At 49.3% G+C, this 20,167-nt stretch overlaps 1 protein-coding gene across 5 annotated transcripts; it reads right to left on the bottom strand.

Moving 5' to 3' along the window:
* Window positions 1-14,138, bottom strand: Rnh1 (ribonuclease/angiogenin inhibitor 1). 5 transcript variants are annotated; one of them, XM_057779322.1, is made up of 10 exons: window positions 14,000-14,138; window positions 5,824-5,928; window positions 4,040-4,210; window positions 3,553-3,723; window positions 2,656-2,826; window positions 2,410-2,580; window positions 2,152-2,322; window positions 1,756-1,926; window positions 319-489; window positions 1-228 (listed from the first exon to the last, which is right to left on the bottom strand). In XM_057779322.1, exons 1-10 carry the CDS (start codon window positions 14,092-14,094, stop codon window positions 141-143), a joined length of 1,485 nt encoding a protein of 494 aa, XP_057635305.1. In that variant the 5' UTR covers window positions 14,095-14,138; the 3' UTR covers window positions 1-140. The 5 variants fall into 5 exon arrangements, with proteins under 5 accessions (XP_057635305.1, XP_057635309.1, XP_057635310.1 ...); XM_057779326.1 differs by lacking the exon at window positions 14,000-14,138 and adding an exon at window positions 13,886-13,993; XM_057779327.1 differs by lacking the exon at window positions 14,000-14,138 and adding an exon at window positions 13,114-13,697.
* Window positions 14,139-20,167: the final 6,029 nt, after the last annotated feature.

The following is a 20,167-nucleotide window of genomic DNA, read 5'->3' as shown; positions in this document are numbered from 1 at the left end:
GTCAACAAAGTGTTTTAATAGTTATAAAGTGTCTAAAGTTTTCTGCTAAAATAAGATTACAATGCTAGAACACCCAGAGCCAGAGTTCTGCTGGCTGGCCCTGGGGCTGGGTTAACATCATGTCCAGAGAGGTGCACATCTCAGGAGATGATCCTCAAGGATGGTCTTTCCTCCTCCAGGGCCCGCAGCTGCTCTTCCACCTCCTCCGTCCAGTAAATGTCATACAGGCTGTGCATGGGCAAGCAGGAGTGAGTTGGAATGAATCCCTGAGCCCAGGCAGCCCGTGTCCCACCACCTTCACCAAGAACATCCACTTACACTAGCTGCTGAAGGGTACAGCTGGGCTGTTTGAGGCTTTCCATCAGTTGCAGGACACCCAAGTCCCCCATGCAGTTGTTACTGAGGTCCAGCTCCTGCAGGCTGCGGTTAGCCAGCAGAACTGCGGCAAGGCTGCTGCAGGCATTGTCTGTCACATCACAGTCCCCCAGCCTGGGTAGAGAGGGCAGAGTTGTTCCACTTTGGCAGGAAGGCAACCCCTTGGTGCTTCAACTGCAGCTAGGTTTCCCTCAGCTGGATACAATAGCAAGAACCCTAGCTCCCCCTGGCAGGGGCAGTGTGCACCGCTGCAGACCACCAAGAGCCTGGCTAGATCAGAACCCTGCACATCAGGTGCCTATAGAAAGTGACAGGGCAGACAGGTTCCAGATGGAGGAAGATTAGGGTACAGGCCAAAGGAAGAACAAGTGAGCAGGGCCATTACTCATCCCCATCAGATGGGACCTGGGGAAGCCAGAGGTACTGGGGAGGTGACATTAAGAAGCTGCTATGGCTTGCCTCCCCAAGGTGGGCCTGAAATCTACAGGACCCATGTCTCCTGACCTCCTTTCCCTTAGACTACAGAGTGTCCTACAACTGTGGCACACGTATAGTGCCCTGGTCCACCCTTCAAAATGTCCAGAAATGACCAGCAGTCAAGATGCAGCATCACAGAGGGCAAGGCTGAGATAAATGGGAAGAAAACGAGGACAGGAACTGAATTGCCCTTAAAACTCAAGTGCTGACTCCTGCGCACTGCAGAGAAGGGAAAAGGAAAAAGATGAGGAAAGCACACAACTTCTCGGGACCAAGACCCACATAAAGGCAAATCAGTAGCCCAGAGCACAATGGGTAGAAAATTTTAGAAGCTGCCAAAGAGAGCTGGGCCTACTTGCTACTAAGTTTAACAACCTGAGTTCCATACTTGGAACCCCATGGTAGAAGAACCAGCTCCTGAATTATCTTCTGATCTCCACATGGCACATGGGTTTGGGGGCATGCACACACAAACAAATGTAAAATAACAAAAACCTGCCAAAGAGAACAAGCAGACATATAGGAAATTTGGGGTGGCAGAGACCTCCCTGGAACCAGAAAGAGATGGGAAAAAAATGAGTGGCTCAGATTCCACATCTAGCTCAATGACCAGGATACACAAGGTTCTGTACAAGATGAGTTTCTAGTACTCTTGGAAGCTGCTAGAATGTGACTAAGGATCCAGGCTTGGTGCATGCTTTACCTACAACACTCAACAGACAGATCTCTGTGAGTTTGAGCCCAGCCTGGTCTACATAGTACCTGGGATACACAGACTATCCAGAGGGAGATGGGATGGGGGAAACCTTAGGACGTTCCTAACTATGGTTCCTCACAGGAGGAAGGTAGCCAGACCTGAACTGTCCCGACCTCCCAGCACATTTCCCACCCCTGCACACTCACCAAAGCACACGCAGCACAGTGTCTGGTTGGCCCAGGGCCTTGCAAAGCTCCAGTACTCCCGAGTCCCCCAGTGGGTTGCTGCTCATTTGCAGCTCCAGCAGAGAACGATTCTTGGTCAACACGGAGCAGATGTGGGAACAGCAGGCAGCTGTGAGGCTACAGGTCTTTATCCTGTAGGAACAGCAAGGCTGGAGCCAGTAGCTCCAACTAGCCCTTCCCTTGGAGGTCTGTAAGGAACCCAGGGGCTCACTCACTCCCTTTCCCATCCCTCAACCTCTGTACCACCACCTCAGCCAGCACTGGCCTCTTCCTGCCATCCCAACTTCCAGAGTCCAACAGCAGCTCCCAGCCATCACTCCACCCTAGCTTTTTGCATTTCTGCTCAGGCCCCCTCACCACAGTGACTCCAGCTGACAGCCAGGCTCCAGCAGGCTCTCGCACAACAGCTGGGCACCTTCATCCCTCAGCTCATTGCCAGCAAGGCTGAGTTCCTTCAGGCTCTGCTTGGCCCTGAGGACACGGCACAGGTCCTTGCAGCCCTCTGCAGTGATGTCACACTCCCACAGCCTGTGGGACACCAACATTCTCGAAGGATGTCCCTCACTCACCTCCATGTCCTCCATCCCCACGGAAAGAGGCTGGGAGCTGACTCACCACAGAGTCTTGAGCCGACAGCTGGGGAGCAGCAGTCCCGAGCACAGGGCTGCGATGCCTGCATTGCCCAGCTTGTTGCTGCCCAGGTCCAGGTGCTGCAGTGAGGCTTTGGAGGCCAGGACATCGCACAGATCCCTGCAGTTGGCTGATGTGAGACCACAGTTCTCCAGCCTGGAGACACAGGATATAGTAAGAGGAGCCCTGGTGCCTGCTTCTACCCCTCAGCCTCTGTGGCCTGGTACATACTTGAGTGACTCCAGTTGACAGGCAGAGTCCTTCAAGCCCTGGCACAGCGTCTGGACACCAGCCTCATGGAGGTCGTTGTTGCTCAACACTAACTCCTTAAAGTCGGCTTTTGCCCTGAGCACTGAAGCCAGGGGCTCACAGCTGGTAGCTGTGAGGTTACAGTATTCCAGTCTGTGGGGAGACAGGTCTCAGGCAAATCAAAAGGATCAAGGATGGGCCTAGACTGTGTCAGGGGAACATAAGGGATTCCTGGTATCTCATTTTTCCCATTGCCTCCTTAAGCTTTATCTGGTGAGGCTCATGTGGATACCAACATCGCTTAGGGAACCTTTCCTGAAAAGAGCAATCCCAAGGTTCTCCCAGAATCAGCAGAAAGAAAACAATCTCCTACCAGAGAGTAGCTTCAGCTCATCTGAGGTCACACTACAGAATCAAACCAGACTCCACCAGTATCAGTTCCCACTCTCAGAGGCTAGGTCAGCTGCCAGTCCCTAGCAAATCCCAGGAGTTCCCTCCAAAGTTGTTTGGTTGGTTTTTTTGTTTTTGTTTTTGTTTTTTTTGTTTTCTGAGACAAGGTTTCTCTGTAGCTTTGGGGCCTGTCCTGGGACTAGCTCTTGTAGATCAGGCTGGCCTCGAACTCACAGAGATTCACCTGCCTATGCCTCCCGAGTGCTGGGATTAAAGGCGTGCGCCACCACTGCCCGGTGTTTGTTTCAAGACAGGGTTTCTTTGTGTAGTTTTGGTGCCTGTCCTGGAATTCATTCTATAGACCAGGCTGGCCTCAAATTCACAGTGATCCACCTGCTTCTGCCTCCCGAGTGCTTGGGCAGCTGGCTGGCTGGGCTTTGGGTCAGGGGCAGCAAAGATCTCGGGGATCCTGACAAGATATACACTCACTGAAGCTTCTCAAGGCGGCACTGGGGGTCCAGAAGTCCTTCACAGAGCAGCTTCAGGCCTGCATCCCCCAGAGGGTTATCACTGAGATGTAGTTCACGCAGGGTAGGCAAAGACCGCAGCACGTCAGGCAGGGCCCGACAGCCAGCCTCTGTCAAGCTGCAGTTCTGAAGGCTGAAGCACACACCATCAGCAGCAATCAGGAACAGACCCAGCCCATACCATGAGCCCATGCCAGAGCTCCCAAGACACTTCACAGGGTTCCTTCTAGATGGGGCTCCAGGCCAAAGGAGGACACCAGTGTGGCTCAGCCAGATTCTTGGGGATGGAACCTGGAACAGCGCCACAGTGTGGCCTGTCCCAGTACTGCACACTTCACCTGTGTTCTGGATGAAGCTGGGAGTGCCTATTACCACAGCCTGCCCCTTCCTACCTCACCCCCTCTCGGTGGCTTTCTACATCACAGGCTGGGCTGAGCCCCTGAACTTACCTCAGCTTCTGAATCTTACAGGTGGGATTCCGCAGGCCCTGGAGCACCAGGCACACACCAGCGTCTCCCAGCTCATTGGTGCATAGGCTGAGCTCTGTTAAGGTAGGGTTGGCCTGGATCGCTGAGCTGAGGTCTTTGCATCGCACCTCAGTGACACCACAGTCATCCAGCCTGTAGACAGGACCCCTGGGTCAGCATGGCGCTGGCCTCAGATCCAACAACTATCTCACACAACCCACCAGGAGCCAAGAAATCCAAATATGGATAATAGCTATCATGTTTAAACTTGAAATAGGCATTTGTGGTGGCAGGTAGATACCAAGCCCCAACTCAGTCTGGGCTAGAAAACTTTCTCAGAAAACAAGAACTAGCGCTGCCTGCCTAGCAGCACTGAGAATGGGGGTGGGAAGAGAGTAGGAAGGGATGTTGATAGCAGGCAGAGGAACTCAGACCTGGTCAGAGCTCCAGCAGCATGAGTACATGATGAACCATAGCAAGTTATGACTCAGTTATGTCCACACTAGGAGAGGCCACACCTATAATTTCTCCACACTCTTCAAAAACACATGACCACCATGAAAAGCCCTCAGACTAGCCAAGGGAACACGTGCAGGCTATCTAGACTCAAAAGCCAGGGTACTAGGAGAGGAAGTGAAACCCTACAGAAAGGGCTAAGGGGATGATCAGTCAAAGTCACATGGGATCCTAAGCAACTGAGAGTGGGGAAAAATCACAGGGCAAGGCTGGAACCCATATCTGACTAGAGTTGTAGGCGGCAGGAGAATCTTGGGACATGGACATGGAAGCTGACAGAGGGCTACAGGTGCCTGAATGACTTTTGGATTCTGTGGCAAACCTAAAACTATCTCAGGGAAAATGAGGATGAAGCAGGTGCCTATCTCTTTCCTGGGAACTGGTACCACTCCCTTTCTCAGTCAGAGATGCACGTGGACAGGCACCACCACCTATTCCGTCTAGACTAGAAGGAAAAGCTGAATCATAAGGGTCCACGCTGCCAGACTTGAGGTGTCCACCACCTGCCACTGCCATCAGTCTCCACACCAAGCCTGCCCGCTCCACCTGAGCCTGCAGTGGTTCACATATGCTTCTCTTTTTTTTTTTTTTTTTTTTTTTTTTTTGATTTTTCGAGACAGGGTTTCTCTGTGGTTTTGGAGCCTGTCCTGGAACTAGCTCTTGTAGATCAGGCTGGTCTCGAACTCACAGAGATCCGCCTGCCTCTGCCTCCTGAGTGCTGGGATTAAAGGCGTGTGCCACCACCGCCCGGCTCACATATGCTTCTCATACCTGCTACAGGCCTGGCTCTCAGCTGTTTTCAGGCCCCTGTATCTCAGGCTAACTTACACTAATTATGTAGCAGAAAATGCCGTTGGGCTTCTGATCCTCCTGCTTCCCCGTCCCCGGTGCTGGGATAACAGGCTTGTACCATCAAGCTCATTTATATTTGGGGAAATCAACTGAACCCAAGGCCCTGGGCATGCTAGGCAAGTGCCCAATTATTGAGCCATGTCTCTAGAGCCCAATTCCTGGCCAATATGGGCTACCGAGTGAGACCCTGTCTCACAATGCACAAACAAAAAGGTTGAAGTAACACCTCATGAAAATTATGCAAGACATTTTCGTGTCCATGAGTAGCATCCTTTTGAAACACAGCAAACCCTTGTCAGGTGGCCACCAAGCTGCAAGAACCACCCACCTCCACAACAGAGTTCTGCCCTCCCAGCCAAACCCAATGGTACCCACAAGGTCCCCAAGGCTGCCTCTACCTGACCACTTGGTATTGCTGGATCAGGGGAAGGACCTCTGTCCATCTGGCATCACTCAGTTGCTCACACTGGATGTCAAGACTCATGGTAGGTGCACAGTGTAATCTGGGCAGAATAAGAAAGAGAACTCTTGAAATTTCCACAGCTTGACAGGATAGAATTTGCAACAGAAAGAGTCCAAAAGCAGAAAGAGTACATTTTCTTTTCAGTAGGGGCCCAGTCTCCCCCCAGCAAGTGTCTTCAGAAATAAACAAGGTGTCAGGAGAGGAGGCCACTTACAGGTACCCCAGCAAATACCACTAAAAGCAGCAGAACATAAGGGCCAGCACCAGGGCAATTAGAAGGAGCCCAGTCAGAAGCAAGCACCACCTCGCTGAAGACAGCATCAGCACCGAATCCGGCCTGGAACTCTCCTGCCTCTTTTTTATTTATTTGTATACAATATTCTGTCTGTGTCTATGCCTGCAGGCCAGAAGAGGGCACTAGACCCCCATTACAGATGGTTGTGAGCCACCATGTGGTTGCTGGGAATTGAACTCAGGACCTTTGGTAGAGCAGGCAATGCTCTTAACCTCTGAGCCATCTCTCCAGCCCTCTCCTGCCTCTTATGTGCCTGAGCATAGCTGTGTCTGGAAACGCCAGCAGGGGGGTTTCCTGCTCACTCAGCCCATGTCCCGAGAACAAGTTGGTTGGCAAGCAGCACCACCCTACTGTTGCCAAGTCATCCACAAAGTCAGATGCCAGGGCGCCAGGTTCCTGGGCATAAGCAACTACCTGAAAGGTGGGGGTGGGAAGGCACAGGGCTCTGGGCTCTTTCATGGCTTCCTTCTGAGGCTAGGAGCTCAGCCAGGACAGGATTATCTTCTGCAAAATCCCTCAGCCAGGACAGACCCAGCCCACAAAGGATCCAGGCTGTCCATCAGGCTGAGAAAAAAAGAGACCTATATCCAGGAAAGCCGGGACAAACAGGTCACAGGCTCTGACAGGGATGGGCACAGAACCTGAATAAACAAGGCTGGCACTGGGGCACAGACATCCATGGCCCCGTATCTCCTGAGCCTGTCAAGCAGGCCAGTCTGGATAGCATGTGGGGTCCTGGAGGACTCCTTGGAAGAAGTGGTCTCTGCTTTGCTACTAGCACAGAGATTGAGGAGGGGGTACTGGGTTCTGTTTACGAGCAACAGAAACACTCCAGCCGCCCTCTAGGATGGTCACAATGACCACAATTCTATGTGAGTTTACAGTGCCTGAAGGGTGCCTTCCCTTTCCTTCTCAGAGCTGGAAGAATGCCGCACCCTTAATGCCAGCCAGGGAAAAAGATTCACTTTGCACATCTTGACACGAGGGTTAGTGGTGGGGAAACGGAAGCAAGGGAGTAGATAACTCACTGTGGTCACAACAGCCACCGCGGAGCAACCAGTTATCCCCACCCACAACGAGCCAGTGACTAGAACCAGCAACGACTGGATGCCAGGGTGCGTCATCCAAACAGCTGTTGCTGGGGTACTCCAGGTGGGGTGGGGCTGCTCCAGGACTCTCTCAGCAGCCCTGGCCCATAAGGCTTGTCCTCCTGTGCACTACAGACCAAGGGGTCCTAGAGTGTCTGCCTTATGGGAAAGCACAGGGCTGGGCTCTGAGGCAGGGTGTCAGCCAGTTCCGTGATCATCTGAGGTCAGGGACAAGGGATGTGAAAGTAACCGGCAGCTGGCTCTCCTCCCACGCTCCTCCCCTTGCTTAGCCTTGGGACCAGGCCCTTGGTTTCTCTGGACCCTTGATCCTTTGGAAGGAACACAGGTGACCAGGCTGGAGGCCCTACAAGGCTGGTTTACAGGCATTATTCTGACCTCGGCTTAACTCGGGGGGGGGGGGGGGGGGGGGCCGCTAGCTAGCGCCTCCTAGCTGTAGCCCAGTTTGGTTAATTCTGGGATCTGAAGACAGCCCCCTTTGGGTCTTTAAGTAAGCCAAGAGGCCGCTGGCGGACGGAGACATGAGCTCAGCCTTTAAGCAGAAAGAAAGGCGACCCTAGGGCACATCTGTGCCACCCTAGGAAGGAAAAGGCCTCAAAGGCTCACTGGGCCAGCGATCCCGCCCCCGCCCTATTTTTGGTCCCTCGAACCTTCTGGTCCAGACGCTCTGCCACGTATTAAGAGGGCCAGGAGGGGACTCGAGAAAAACCCTCAGAGCCAGCCGGGCGCCCAGAAGCATGGCCTAGCTCACCTGGCTCTGCTGCAAGAGGTCCCAGCCGCTCCGTTCCTTCCGCCTAGGGCGGGGCCTCGAGACTCAGGCCGTTCTTCACTCTCTGGCCCCACGGCTTTCACTTTTTGCCTTCAGGAAACCTCCCACCAGGTCTGCCCCGCCCACATGCAAACTGCACTTTGGAAACAGAACTAAACAAACCTGAGTCACTTCTTTTGGGCCTGACTAAATGACTAAAAATATGTAAAATGACCCACAGCTGACGCGAAGTGGGTGCGACTGCGACGAGAGATCTGGTACGAACAGCACACACCCGCGTCTCCTACGAGTCAACCGGGCGTGGTGGCGCGCACGCCTTTAATCTCAGCGCTCGGGAAGGAAGACCGATCTCTGTGGGTTCGAGGCCAGCCTGGTCTACAAAGAGAGTCCTGAACAGCCAGGTCTTTGTCACACAGGAAAAAAAGAAAAAAAACCCTGTCTCAAAACACGACCCCCCTCAAAAAAACCCTTTATGGCTCGGGATGTGGCTGAGGGTGGTAAACAGAGAGCCTCTTATGCATGAAGCTCTCAACACTCCGAAAGGGCAAGCATTTTGTCACTGTTTAATCATGAATGTTTCGTTTGCATATGTCTGTGCATCGTGCCCAGGGAAGCCAGAAGAGGGTATCAGATTCCCTGGGACTGGAGTGATAGGTGGCTGTGAGTCACCATTCAGATGCTGGGAATTGAACTGGGTTAAGCAGCAGCCAATGCTCTTAACTGCTAAACCATCTCTTCAGCCCATGTTTAAACTTTGTAACATACTCCCAAGTTACAGAATTTTGCCTTTTGAAACAGGTCTTGATGGACAGCTGGCCTCGATCGCAGATTTGCCGCCTGAGTGCTGGAATTCTAGCACTTGGAAAAGGTCAGCAAAGAGTTTGAATGTCACTAAAGAGCCCCGTTCTCCTGCACAGAGAGCCACACTTGTCAAGAAACCAGCATTTATCCACCTATTTTTTGCACACCTACTGTGTGCCAGAGTTCCGCCATCTTTACTGAGGTATTCCCTGCCTAGTTCCCCAGTGTTAACTCTGTTACATGAGTGACCTTACCACCATCTTAACTGAGATCAGGTGACTTCACCGCCATCTTAACTGAGAGCCAGGTCAGGTGACCAAGTTCTGCCATCTTTACTGAGGTATTCCCTGCCTGGTCCCAGTTTATTTATGTTTATGTCTCTAAATTCCTCTTGCTGACTCTGTTGCGTATGTGTTTTACGCAGTGCCATGCTTTGGTAGGGCCCACCAAGAGCATCCACTTCACCCAATTCCTGTTCACTCCATGTGTATGTGTGTTCATACATGTAACTTAAATGCACCTATGTTTACTGTTAAATGTTATAATTGTCTATTCATTGTATCTCATTCCAGACTACAAATCAATAAGTCTCATGTTTTAAACTGGGATGTACTTTTGAGTCTCTTACAAAAATACTTTATATTTAATCCAAGCCTCATTTAAAATATATTAAGATGTTCTCTACTGTTGTCAGTTCTGCCGTTAACCTTCTATTGCAAGCAGTTTTTTCTTCTTTCTGTCTTTTTATGAGTGCAAATCTTACCTGTTAAGAGCCAGTACAGTGAAGCTCAGACCCAGTTCTCCAGGCAGATTCTATACTGTAGTCACACCTAATAATCAGCCCTCAACTGCTTAGGGATCTGGGGAATATGGCATTTAAATATTTAATTATTTAAAAAAAAACTTTTCATAACAAAAAGAGACAGGTTGGCTCCTAGCAGCAGCACTCTATTTCCTCCAAAGAAGACAGAAGACAAACGGGCACAGTTTGTCCATATGCAGTTTGCTTCAACTGCCAGGCGCTGACCACTGGGAAAAACTGCCTTTCATCTAAACTGAAGCTCTCCAGACGTGGACAGAATCAATGGAATCGACAGCCTAGCTGCACAGGTCAAGGTAGGCTTGTCTTCCTATAGGTTTCTTAGCCCACAGGCCTTGCACTAAACAGTAGAAGGCAAATAAGACCTTCAGCAACCATGGAGGGCCCTGAGGAGTAGCTCTAGGTGCCAGCTAAGTAAGTTCTCTGTCATTTTTTAATCAATAACTCAAGTAAAATTTTATCCTTATCAAAGATCTCTGATGTAGTTTGACACCTGAAAGGTTTTGTCAGTTTAAAAGGACAACCTCACCATACAAATTTCACAAAACACAAATACAATTTATTAAGATGTGTGCCTGCAAGTTATAAAGGTATGAGGACAGATACAAGTTAACAAAATTCTCTCTCATGCTGCCTTCCATAGTTTTTAAAATACTTTTCATTGTACAAAAACATCTGTCACAGTCATTCTGATATAAATATGCTACTGTTTAAAACTTAAGCATTCATAAACCCAAAGAATTTTTGTGAGTTCCAGGGAGCTGAATTAAAGGATCCACCTTAAACAGGTCAGATACACCTCTCTCAATTCCCTAAAATATTTTTTTTTCCTAAACTTAACTTTGTCCTCTGTTTTGCCAATACCTTAAACAGGTGTAAGAGACCAGACATTTCCATACCACAAACAGTGGACAGGAGCAAAGAAACTAGCTATGCCAAGATGTGACCAGCACCCAGCTTTCTCAGGTTCCCCCCAAAGATGACATCCACAAATAAGCAGGAAGCAGTCTTGAGAATCTGCCACCCCAATTCCTTTAACCTGTGGTGCCTAGCCTCCCACCTTTTTATTATAAAAAAAAAGAGATGCGAATGTAATGATGTCCTGTTCCTTTAAGAGACAAGCCCTGCCCACCCCCTCCCCCATCCATCACTGAGGCAGGCATATCTTCCTTTCTGCCTGCAGCCCAAGTCTCTTCCTTTTCTGTCTCTCTTGAAGAGGCAGCTTCTGAATCTCTCCCTTCTCCCCATTTTCCCCTTCTCACCTTTCTGTCTCTGCTCTTCCCCCTTCTCCCCTTCCCCCTCCATAACCCACTAAATAAATATCCAACCTCACTCTGTATGGCATGCCTATCCATGTCTCTGTCTCTCGCCCACCAGGTAGCTCCCTGCCTGGGACTTGTGGCCCGATGCAGCCACTCAGGGAACTGTGCCTTCTCTGCCTGGGCCTGGCAGCTCTCAGGACCCCACTGCCCACTGCCTGCCACCATTTTGGAGACCTGCAGCTTGGTCTCATGGCCCGCAGCCTGCTGCAGCCACTTGGGGATTGGCAGCATTTTACTTAATCCATTACACCAGCCTTCCTGGGGTTTAAGTAACACAAGAAAAGGAGACTCCAGCACAGCAGCGTGGGAGGTAGGGATTGTTGTCCCAAAAAGTCCTGGTACAGGGGTCCCTGAAGAGGGAGAGGGAGAAAAGTGAGGCAGGCAAGAAGGTAGCCTGGAAATCAGCTTCCTAACATCCTGCACAGTGGTCGCTACAGACCTAGCTTAATATTCCGGGCTGCAGGAGCCATGAGAACTCAAGACACCAGCAAGTATGAGTGAGGGGAAGGTAAAGGCTGCCAACTGGAAGGGAAGCTTTGGTCAGGTCAGTCCATTCTTGGTGATGGTGTGAAGAGTTCCTGATAAGAAGCTGTATCGTATCTACAGAAACTGATCCAAGTTTCAGTGCTGCCGGGGGACTGGAATGGTGCAGTTCCAGAGCCTAATCACCTTATCTTGGGCTGGTTCTAGCCCTCCCAGACAGCCCTTCCTTGCCCATCTCTGTGCTGGAACTAACATCCTGTGACTAATAGAAACCTTCTAGAATCTATCAACTTAGCAGACCAACGGCTTCCACTAGCCCAAAAGCTAGGCGTGTCATCAGATAGCATCTTGGGCCCATAGAAAGCTCCCTCCATCTTGCTGTAACCACCTCTCTGCTGTACCTGCGGCTGCCAGTGTCTTTTAAACTTCCCTTGATTTATGTCTTTGTCCTGTAAAACTACAAAATTCCATGAAACTGCTTCCATATTGGAACATGGAATTTGGGGCAACCTAAATCTGTGTTCCCAGGCCATGGTTGCTAAAATGACTCCAGAATAAATTATCTCTCATTCCCTTTAGGACAAGAGCTGTGGTTTTGCATGGGCACTCTGTACTCACAAAGGAAAGGGCACCAACTTGGGGTCCTGGGTTCCAGACAAGCCATGTGTCTGGCAGGTACAAAGTGTTTCTAGCACCCCACCGGCCCTCAGGACAAACTGTGAAGAGCACCTCTCTTCCTGCTGCTGGCATGCAAATGAGGGTTTCTACAGAGACCACTTCCACTGAGGGAGATTAAGAAGGGAGAGGAGGCCGGGCGGTGGTGGCGCACGCCTTTAATCCCAGCACTCGGGAGGCAGAGGCAGGCGGATCTCTGTGAGTTCGAGACCAGCCTGGTCTACAGAACTAGTTCCAGGATAGGCTCCAAAAGACCACAGAGAAACCCTGTCTCGAAAAACCAAAAAAAAAAAAAGAAGGGAGAGGAGGGAGCATGGGCTCACTGGATATGCTGCCTTTCCACCAGCTTTACTGGACCGCCGTATGGGAAAAGTACCACGGGTGGATCCGGTGTCTTAAGGAAGTGGCAGAGACAGTGGGGGGAAAGGACAGAGGCATTTGTCTTTTGGAGCCTCCAGGAGGAACAAGCCACAGACACTTGACTTCTAATGCCCTTGGACTTCTCTCCAGAAGTGTAAAGTAACAAACAGATTTGCAATTTGGTTACAGCAAATAGAAACTGGTATTTTTACAACTATTCCAATTCTGGGTGTTTCGTTTTCCTTCAAGACAGGGTCTCACTATGTAATGTAGTTCAGGCTGTCTTGGAACTCACTATGTAAACCACAGGCTGTCCTGTAATTTACAGAGATCCACCTGCCTCTGCTCCTGAGTGCTAGGGCTAAAGGCATGCACACTACACATGGCTCTGCTACATTCTTTTTTAATTTAAAAGAATTTTTTTTAAATGTCTTGCAGCAGGACATGGGCTGCCTTTAATCCCAGCATTCTACCCCAGAGGCCCAAGCAGGCAGATCTGAGTTCAAAGCCAGCCTGGTCTACATAGTGAGACCGTCTCAAAAAAGTAACAAAAACAAACGATACAGATAGCCCTGCTATGTAGTCCGGGCTTACCTTGAGCCACGTATGCAACCAGAGTTGGCCTCAACCTCATCCTCCTCCACAATAAGTTTGGAAGCCTATGTCACCACACACAACCTACTTTATCTGTGTACAACCACAGGAAGAAGCCCAACTTTACGTTAATCCCAGCACTTCATTCAAAAGGCTGAGCCAGAGAATCAGGATGAGTTCAAGATTACTTTGTGCTACATAGTGAGTTCCAGACTGGGCTGGGCTACAAAGTGAAACTTTGTCTTACGTTCAATTATCCGTTTATGCTACTGAATCAATCATCTCTACCGTGGGCTGTTTTCAGATTTTTCACTACCCTGTAAAGATAACTGCTTCTATCTCCCAAAATGACATAAATTGAGGCAGAAATCTGGCTGTCTGCAAAGCGACTCTCACGAGGAGTGGAACCAGTTACGTGCCCTCCCACGGGAGCTGCTTCCACTTTCCCTCGAGTCCGGGAGACCTAGGGCTCCCTGCTTCAGGCCCCACTGTGAGTCCGCAGTTCTCGGAGGACCTAGACGATCGAGCGACTGTCCACTTGAGTTCTCGCTCCACCGAGGTCCTCCACTACCCCTCGAATCCCGAGGAAGTGCTTTAGGGGGTGTGAAGGGCAACGCCGCTGATGTAAGGGAAGCAATTCTAACTGGGCGGACCCTTGTTTCGGTGCCCTCAAGAGAAGGCTACGCATGCGTACACCGACGTGCCAGGACCCCACCCCAGCCGACCGCAGGGATGACGTCATCCACGTGCGCAGACACCGCCTCATTCGTACCTCCTCGCCCCGAGTCCTGCCCGGGAGCGCCCGGCTCGCTCCAGCTCTTCCCCGGCCGAGCGGGGCACGGACAGCTGAGTAACCACGAACCTTAAGACAGAGAGTGAAACTGACCTTGCGATGACGAAGGCCTGGAGAACACGGCGTGATGGCGGCCTTCGGACTTGAGTGGGCGAGGCGGGGCGAGGCCCTACGAGGCGTGTCAGCATTGGGGGCGGGGTTTAGTGTGGAGGCGGGGCCTACCGCGTGGTACTTTTCGCTGGGGAAGAAGTCCATTTCCAGTGATGGGCTGTGTAGCAGTGCTGATCCACGGGTGGTTGACGCCTGCGCTGGAGCTTACGCCTTCCCTGTGACAGATGGTGCTGGCCGATTCCGGAAGCGGCTCTTTGCCCACACGATAAATCTTGACGGAATTCTGTTAAAATGTGTTGGAGAGTTTTTTGGTTTGTTTGTTTGCGTGCATGCTTGCTTGTTTCGGAACCAAGGTCTCGTTATACAGGCTCTTGATGAACTGAAACAATTCTAAGTAGCCAGGGTGGTCTCGAAGTCAAGTCGATCTTGCCTCAGCTTCCCTGGGTTCTGAGATTACTATGCCTAGTTTGCTTGATATATTTTTGAACAAACCTCATGTGTCCGGCACGCCTGGCCTCTGGGTTGTATTATTATTAACTTGTGTGCGTGGTATATGTAGACTTGTCCAGTGCCCTGCACTATCACATTCCACCCTATTGCCATCCGACAAGGTCTCTCACTGTCTTTCTACTGCTGTGAGACTCCATGTCCAACTTTTGTGCTCCAAAGGTGAATTCATAGGGGAGCATGGTAGCAGGCAGGCTGGCCCGACTGTGGAGCAGTGGCTAAGAGCTTATATCGTCTTCTGCAAATAGGGGGCAGAGAGACCTAACTAGAAACGGTGTGGTGGGGTGTAGAAACCTCAAAGCCCACAGGCGGTGGTGACAGATGACTTTAATCCCAGCACTTGGGAGGCAGAGGCAAGCAGATCTCTGAGTTTGATAGAGTGAATTCCAGGACAGCCAGGACTACACAGACAAACGTCTCAAAAATAAAAAAGCAACCTCAAAGCCCACTCCCAGTGACACTTTCTCCAACAAGGCCATATGTTCTAACCTTCCAAAGAGTCCCCTCTCCTCCCCAGCCCCGGGCTGGAGCGATGACTCAGGTTAAGAGCATTGGTTGCTGCTCTTCTAGAGGTCCTGAATTCAGTTCCCAGCAACCACATGGTGGCTCATCCATAATGAGATCTGATGCCTCACGTGTATGTTATACAGGCAAACATACAAACAGAATACTGTTTAAAAAAAAAGTTTCCCCAACTGGGGACCAAGAATTAAAACTTAAGAACTTATGGGGATCCAATCTCATCCAAACCACCACACTCACCCAACCTGAAGCTAAGCTGGAAAGAAAAAAAAAGACAACCCAACAATCCTCCTGTCTCTGCTCCTCACCACTATAGGGTTCCAAGTGCAGATGTGCTGAGTGACCTGACAGCCTCAGCAAATCCGTAAGTCCACCCCCCCACACACACACAGTAAGGCTTTCAGGCACAATCCTAGAAAAATCCTACCCACTGTGTAAGAGCCGGAAATTGATTTTCTTTATCTTACAAGAAATTATTATAGACAAAGCCACATAAGCCAAATAGTATCAATCTTGTGATCTAGATGAAAACATTGGCATTTTGACTGCTGTTCCTGGGATTTGTTGTAGACCAAAATGGTCTAAAGAAATGCATTGTGCCCACGAATGTGATGGAACAGGACCTAACAGCAGGAAGATTTTATGAGAAAAGACTTCAGCAGAAACAGGTGACGGCTCAATTGGTAAAGCCACTTATTCTCAAGTCTGACACCTTAGTTCTATTCTGGGAACCCACATGATGGAGGGAAGAAACCAACTCCCCTCGGTAATTAGTATTTTATAAATTAAATTGAATATGCTTGTTCACATTCTTTAACGCTCAGTACTTGAGGTCCTATGGTGATTTTGTCCATGGACATCTCAGTTCAGGTGAGCCCTATTTCCGGTGCTCAAAGTCTCAGAACTTTTTTCTTTCTTTCTGGTCTCCCCCTCCCCCCCCCCCCCCGGTCCTTCTAGACGGGGTTTCTATCCCTGGCTGTCCTGAACTCACTCTATAGACCAGGCTGGCCTCAACTCAGATCTGTCTGCCTCTGCCTCCTTAGTGCGGAGATTAAAGGCCTGTGCCACTACTGCATGGCCAACTTTTTCCTTTGTGTGTGCGTGTGTGTATTCATCTCACACACAGAAAAACGCCTATTTTTAAAATTTGTATCATCTATTACATTCTCATCATTTGAGGAAGTAGATGTGTGTAGGCTGTTATAACAGGTAGAATGCAGAGATTGAACAGGCTGCCGGGTGGTAGTGGCGCATGCTTTTAATCCCAGCACTCAAGAGGCAGGGGCAGGTGGATCTCTGTGAGTTTGAGGCTAGCCTGGTCTACAAGAGCTAGTTTCAGGGCTGGAGAGATGGCTCAGTGGTTAAGAGCACTGACTGCTCTTCCAGAGGTCCTGAGTTCAATTCCCAGCAACCACATGATGGCTCACAGTCATCTATAATGAGACCTGGTGCCCCCTTCTGGCCTGCAGGCACACATGGAAGGAATGTTGTACACATAATAAATAAATAAATAAATAAATAAATAAATAAATAAATAAATAAAAAGCTTTTTAAAAAAAAAAAAGAGCTAGCTAGTTTCAGGACAGGCTACAAAGCTATAGAGAAACCTTGTTTCGAAAACCCAAAAAGAAAAAAAAAGAAAACAGAAAAGAAATAAAACAGGCTGCTCCTCCCTGATCACTGCTCTTTGGGATTAGTGAAACCATGGCACAGGCAGGGCCAGCTGCGCAGGGTTCTTGCTCCCTCTAGTGGCAACGTTTAAGGAAGGTGTGTCCTGAATTTGAGGTTCCTAGGTCCTATCCTGAAGCAGCAGAATATGAGAACAGGTTGGGGCACATCTCTGAAACCCACCTCGACACCCAGGGAGCTGGGACTGCTAGGAAGAATTGATGAAGTTCCCTCCACTGATTCATCAAAGCCACAGAGGATCCACAGCCTGACGTGTGAGTGGTGCACAGAGGCCCAGGCAGCACGTACCAGCTGCTCCACAGACGGCTGAGCCTGAGTGCTGAGTGATGTTTCTATAGAGGGAGTGTGGAATTATGGGAATGAGGAAAGATTTCCTTCAGGAAGCCAGAACATACCTGCCCTCCCCTCAGCACTGTGGGGCTATTGCCTATCCCCTGAACAACTTTTAACTTTTTTTTTTTTTTTTTTTTTGGTTTTTCTAGACAGGGTTTCTCTATATAACAGCCCTAACTGTCCTGGAACTAGCTCCGTAGACCAGGTTGGCCTTGAACTCACAGAGGCCTGCCTGCCTCTGTCTCCCAAGTGCTGGGATTAAAGGTGCGTGGCCTTAAAATGACTTTCTTAAAAACAATTTTAATGTTTCTTTGTATAGCCATGACTGTTCTGGAATTCAGTCTGTAGACCAGGCTGGGCTCGAACTCAGATATGTGCCTGCTGCTGCTGGGATTAAAGGTGTGTGCCACCACCGTTCAGCTCCTTAAAAACCAGTTTTATAATCTTTTTGCTTAGGTAGGAATGACACACGTGCTGGAATAAATCTTAGAGCTTACAAGTACAAATAATTAAAATGGGGCTGGAGAATAAAAGTGGGGTGGCTCGGCCGTCGAGCGATTCCTTCTCATGCAGAGGTTTCAGTCCCCAGCACCGACTGGGGGCAGCTCACAGACATCTGTACCTCCAGCTCAGCTGCCCCATACCGTCTTCTGATTCCAAGCACATGTGTGGCATACATTCATACAGGCACAAACACACACACACAAATAGAAATAAAAATAAGGGATTAGAGAGATGACTCAGTGGTTCAAAGTGCTTACTGCTTTTCCAGAGAACTCAAGTTGGTTCCCGGCACCCATGTCAGACCACCCACAACTGCCTAAAAGCCTAGCTCCAGGGAACCTGACACTGGTGGGCTTCTTCAGATACCCACACCCATGTGCACAAACCCACATGCGTACACATATTTACAAAGAATAGAAATAAATCTTATTTTTCCCGAGACAGGGTTTCTCTGTGTAATAGCTCTGACTGTCCTGGAACTTGCTTTGTAGACCACGCTGGTCTCACAGAAATCCACCTGCCCCTGCTTCCTAAATGCTGGGATTATAGGCATGAGCCACTACCGTGCAGCTAGAAATAAATCTTTAAAAGTTAAGGGCTGGAGAGGTGGCTCGGGGGTTAGGAGTACTGTTTGCTCTTCCAGAGGTTGACGGTTTGATGGTGGGTCACAGTCACAACCATTTGTAACTCCAGTCCCAGGGGATCCTATGCCCTCTTCTGACCTCAGGCACCAAGCATGCATGTGAAATAGATATATCATGGAAAAACAACCATAAACATAAAATAAATCTAAAAATATTTTTTGAAAAATGAATAAATTTTTTAAATAAATAATTTTTAAAAAATCAACCCTAGTCTCATTATTCCATAGAATACCTCCTTCTCTTCTTCCTTCTTCTCATACCCTGACTGTCCTGGAACTCACTATGTAGACCAGGCTGGCCTCCAACTCACAGAGATCCACCTGCCTCTGTCTCCCGAGTGCTGGGATTAAAGGCGTGCGCCATCCCACCACCATGCATGGCTCCATAGGTTTGGTGCATTAAGGCCAATCATGGTGATGCAGGCCTTGAATATCACCATTGGGAGGCAAGAGACAGGCAAATTTCTGTGAGTTCAAGACAAGCCAAAGCTATGTAGGGAGATCCTGACTCGAAGATATTTTTTTTTTTAGGAAAAAAAAATGGTGAGTGGGCAGACACACGCATGAGCTTTGTTGCATATTTCAAACATGTAAGACCTAAAAATGTTTGTGTGTTTATGCGAACATGTATGTTTCTGTACTTGTGAAACCGGGGTCAGCCTTGGTGTCATCCTCAGGAACACCACCAATCCTGGGTCCTTGCATTAATAAAGACAACCACCCCACCAGCCCAGTGAACTGTGTGTGTGTGTGTTATTTATTGATTTACTTTGGGTTTTTGGTTTGTTGTTGTTGTTGTATTTGCCTGGGTGTGGGGTCAGGGTCTCTTTATGTAGCCCTGTCCTGGAACTTGATATTGGATCAGGTTGGCCTCAGACCTACAGAGATCGGCCTGCCACCACACCTGGCTCTAATATGTTTTCATGTATATTGTGCATCCTCCTGCAGGCTACTTATTCTGAACAATAAAATTTGGGATGAGATCTGTCCCGGTTAATAAAAGTTTATTCATTTTAACAGCTGTAAGGTATTCTGCTGCATAAATATGCCAACATTTAGTCATTTCTACTCCAGGCTTATCTGATTTTTTTTTCTGCTACAGCAAATACACTTTACATTTCTTCGTATCCTTGTTGGGTCAGGCATGGATGATCGGTCTCATCCTGTCACCCAAAGATGGCATAAGAATCCACCTTCCCAGAACTGAAGTGACGGCACAGGGGTTAAGAGCACTTGCTCTTCTTCACGACCTGCGTTCACTTCCCAGCACCCACACGGTGGTTCACAACTGCCGGTAACTAAGTTCCAGGAGAACTTACACCCTCATCTGGGCTCTGTGGGAACCAGGCATGCTTTGGCACAAATACATACATGCAGGCAAACAGTCCCACACATTAAATAAATAAATAAAATCTTTTATAATCCACCTTCCTAAGAACATTCAAGGATCCTCCACTGAGGTAGACCTTCACCAGTAATTGGCTGCCAGTCTCAGTCTTCAAACAGCTGAGCATGGAGCACACACCTGCAGTCCCAGAATTTGGGAGTAGGAGACAGCCTGGGCTATATGGTGAGTCCCAGGCTAGTCTGAGATATGATGTAAGCATCTGTTTCAAAAAAAAGAATAAAGGGCCCGGGCGGTGGTGGCACACGCCTTTAATCCCAGCACTTGGGAGGCAGAGGCAGGTGAATCTCTGTGAGTTCGAGACCAGCCTGGTCTACAAGAGCTAGTTCCAGGACAGGCTCCAAAGCCACAGAGAAACCCTGTCTCGAAAAACCAAAAAAAAAAAAAAGAATAAAGAGGATGGTAAGCTAGCTCGGTGGGTAACGGCTCTTGCAGTCAAATCAGATGATCTGAATTTGGCACCCTGAACCCACATGGTGAAAGAAGAAAACAGCCCTAAGTCAGCCTCTAGGCTCCCACATGCCACCACCACCCACACACAAATATA

This window comes from Chionomys nivalis, chromosome 8 (genome assembly GCF_950005125.1).
Source record: "Chionomys nivalis chromosome 8, mChiNiv1.1, whole genome shotgun sequence".
Taxonomy (NCBI): domain Eukaryota; kingdom Metazoa; phylum Chordata; class Mammalia; order Rodentia; family Cricetidae; genus Chionomys; species Chionomys nivalis.
Note: the sequence above shows the minus strand (reverse complement) of the source record. Positions and strands in the feature narration are given on the sequence as shown.